At 52.8% G+C, this 1862-nt stretch overlaps 1 protein-coding gene across 4 annotated transcripts in view; it reads right to left on the bottom strand.

The window, feature by feature from the left end:
• ZNF268 (zinc finger protein 268) overlaps window positions 1-1017 on the bottom strand; it is a 24364-nt gene extending 23347 nt beyond the window's left edge. For 3 of the 4 annotated variants that reach the window (XM_021714995.1, XM_021714996.1, XM_021714997.1), the window contains exon 1: window positions 936-1017. In XM_021714995.1, the coding sequence (XP_021570670.1) occupies window positions 936-968 (33 nt within the window). In that variant the 5' untranslated portion in view covers window positions 969-1017. The remainder of the gene's footprint in view (window positions 1-935) is intronic. The other variant, XM_021714998.1, reaches the window with a different exon arrangement.
• Window positions 1018-1862: the final 845 nt, after the last annotated feature.

Raw genomic sequence — 1862 nt, 5'->3', positions numbered from 1 at the left:
GGCCATTGCACTCCAGTCTGGGCGACAGAGTGAGACGCCAACTCAAAAGAAAAAAAAAAAAAAAAAACAAATAAATTAGTCTGCAGTATTTTATTATAGCAGCACAAACAGACTAAGACAATGATCTAATACTAATACTACTTGATCTCTCTGGTGCATCTCACATAGCAACCACTTTTGAGATTTCCTTTTTTTTTGGAAAGAAGGATTTATTGAGAGGATAGAAAAGCTCCCACAGTGGGAAGGGACCCGAGGGTGTTGCCCGAGGTTTCCTTTTCTTTAACTCTGAAACACATGTGTCTCATTTTCTCACTTCTCTGGGTCTCCATCTCAATCTCCAAGAATCCGTTAATCTCTGAATCACTTCTTGGGGTGTCCTTACTTCCAAAACTGACCCTCTGCTGTGTGTCCCCATGTACTTCCGCAGACTGCTCCCACAGTACCTACTAACTGGTCATTGTGCTTTTTTCTGTCCACTGTCCCAAGAACACTGCTATGCCAAGAAATGGATGGTGAACAACTCATCTTTGCACTTTTAGCGCCTGCCTTGGGGTCTAGCAAAAAAAGCAACAAACAAAACTGAGGAAAGTGAATAAACAAGTACATAATTTCCAAGATGAGGCTCAAGGATCTCAGACACAGCAGACACTCTAAACACAGGTTGAAAACACATTGAAAGACAGATGAATACCCCTTGTTTAACTCGAAGTTCAGGGAATAAAGTTGCCAGAAATGCAAAAGGAGGAAGAAATGAAAAGCCTGATGACCAAAAGCATTTCTGGGAAGTCTAGCTTCTTTCTAATGGAAGACCAGCTACCTGAAAGAGTGGTGGGGTGACAAAGCTCTTGGCAAACTAAGACCTGGGAAGAGATGGAGTGTGTTCACGCTGGCCTTCAGGGAGAGCTTGTCGGGAATGAAAGAACACCCCTACTCACCCAGATGGACGCTGTCCGGACCCTGGCGGCCATCCCCACGGGGGTCGGTTTTGCGCGCCTCGAGGGAGGTGGCAGGACGCGAGCGATGCTAGAAAAGACAGCACCGTGAACACAGCGGTCTCCCTGACGTCTGCGACCCCCCGGAGGGAAGGTCCGCGACACCACGGCACCCCGCCCTCCGGGGCGCTGAGACGCCCTCCCTCCCACAGTCACAGATTCCCCATCTCCACGCCCCCACCCACACACAGGATCGTCGGGCAACCGCCTCGGGTCTGAAGCAGGCGAGAAGGAAGCCAGATTAGTGCTGTACCGTCCGCCGCCTTGAAACTGGAGGAACCGGGCGCCCCTGCCTCCTCCAAACCCTCAAGCCGCAGCGGGGGAAACAGGTCGCCTCCACCGCCGGATCTGCAGCCGGAAGGCCTCACGCCAGATCGGCTCCGTCCTCGCGGCTGACTCTGCGGCGCCCGTCCCAGCTCCTTCTGCGTGTTCCTCGGGCCAGACAAGGCTACCCGCTCCAGGCTCGGGTAACTCGGACGACCGCCACGGTTCAGGAACGCCGCCGGCGGAACGAGGCTTCCCCACCGGCGCCGCGCAATGGCGGCCGTGACCAGACGCGTAGGAAATGCGTCATTGCGGCCAGCGGCGCAAAACTACAACTCCCGGAAGCCTCTGCGAAGATTTCCTCCCACTCGGGGCGCGCCCCCTCGCGCCCGCAAGGGGGCGCGCTGAGGCTCCCGGCCGCTCGGGCCTCCCCAGCTCAGTCCCTGGCTCCCGCAATTGACTCTTGACAACACCAAGATTTATGATACTCACATCACGGGCTAACCTAAGTAACATTTTAATGAAAATTAAATATGTTTTCCAAAAGAAGCAAAAAAGACTTCGTGAATAATGGCATCGTTTTACATTTCTTTTAGACAATCGTTT

The sequence above is a fragment of the Carlito syrichta genome, unplaced genomic scaffold (genome assembly GCF_000164805.1).
Source record: "Carlito syrichta isolate Samal-C Ts95f unplaced genomic scaffold, Tarsius_syrichta-2.0.1 Scaffold306507, whole genome shotgun sequence".
NCBI classification, from domain to species: domain Eukaryota; kingdom Metazoa; phylum Chordata; class Mammalia; order Primates; family Tarsiidae; genus Carlito; species Carlito syrichta.
The sequence above is the reverse complement of the archived record's forward strand: the minus strand, read 5'-3'. Positions and strand labels throughout refer to the sequence as shown.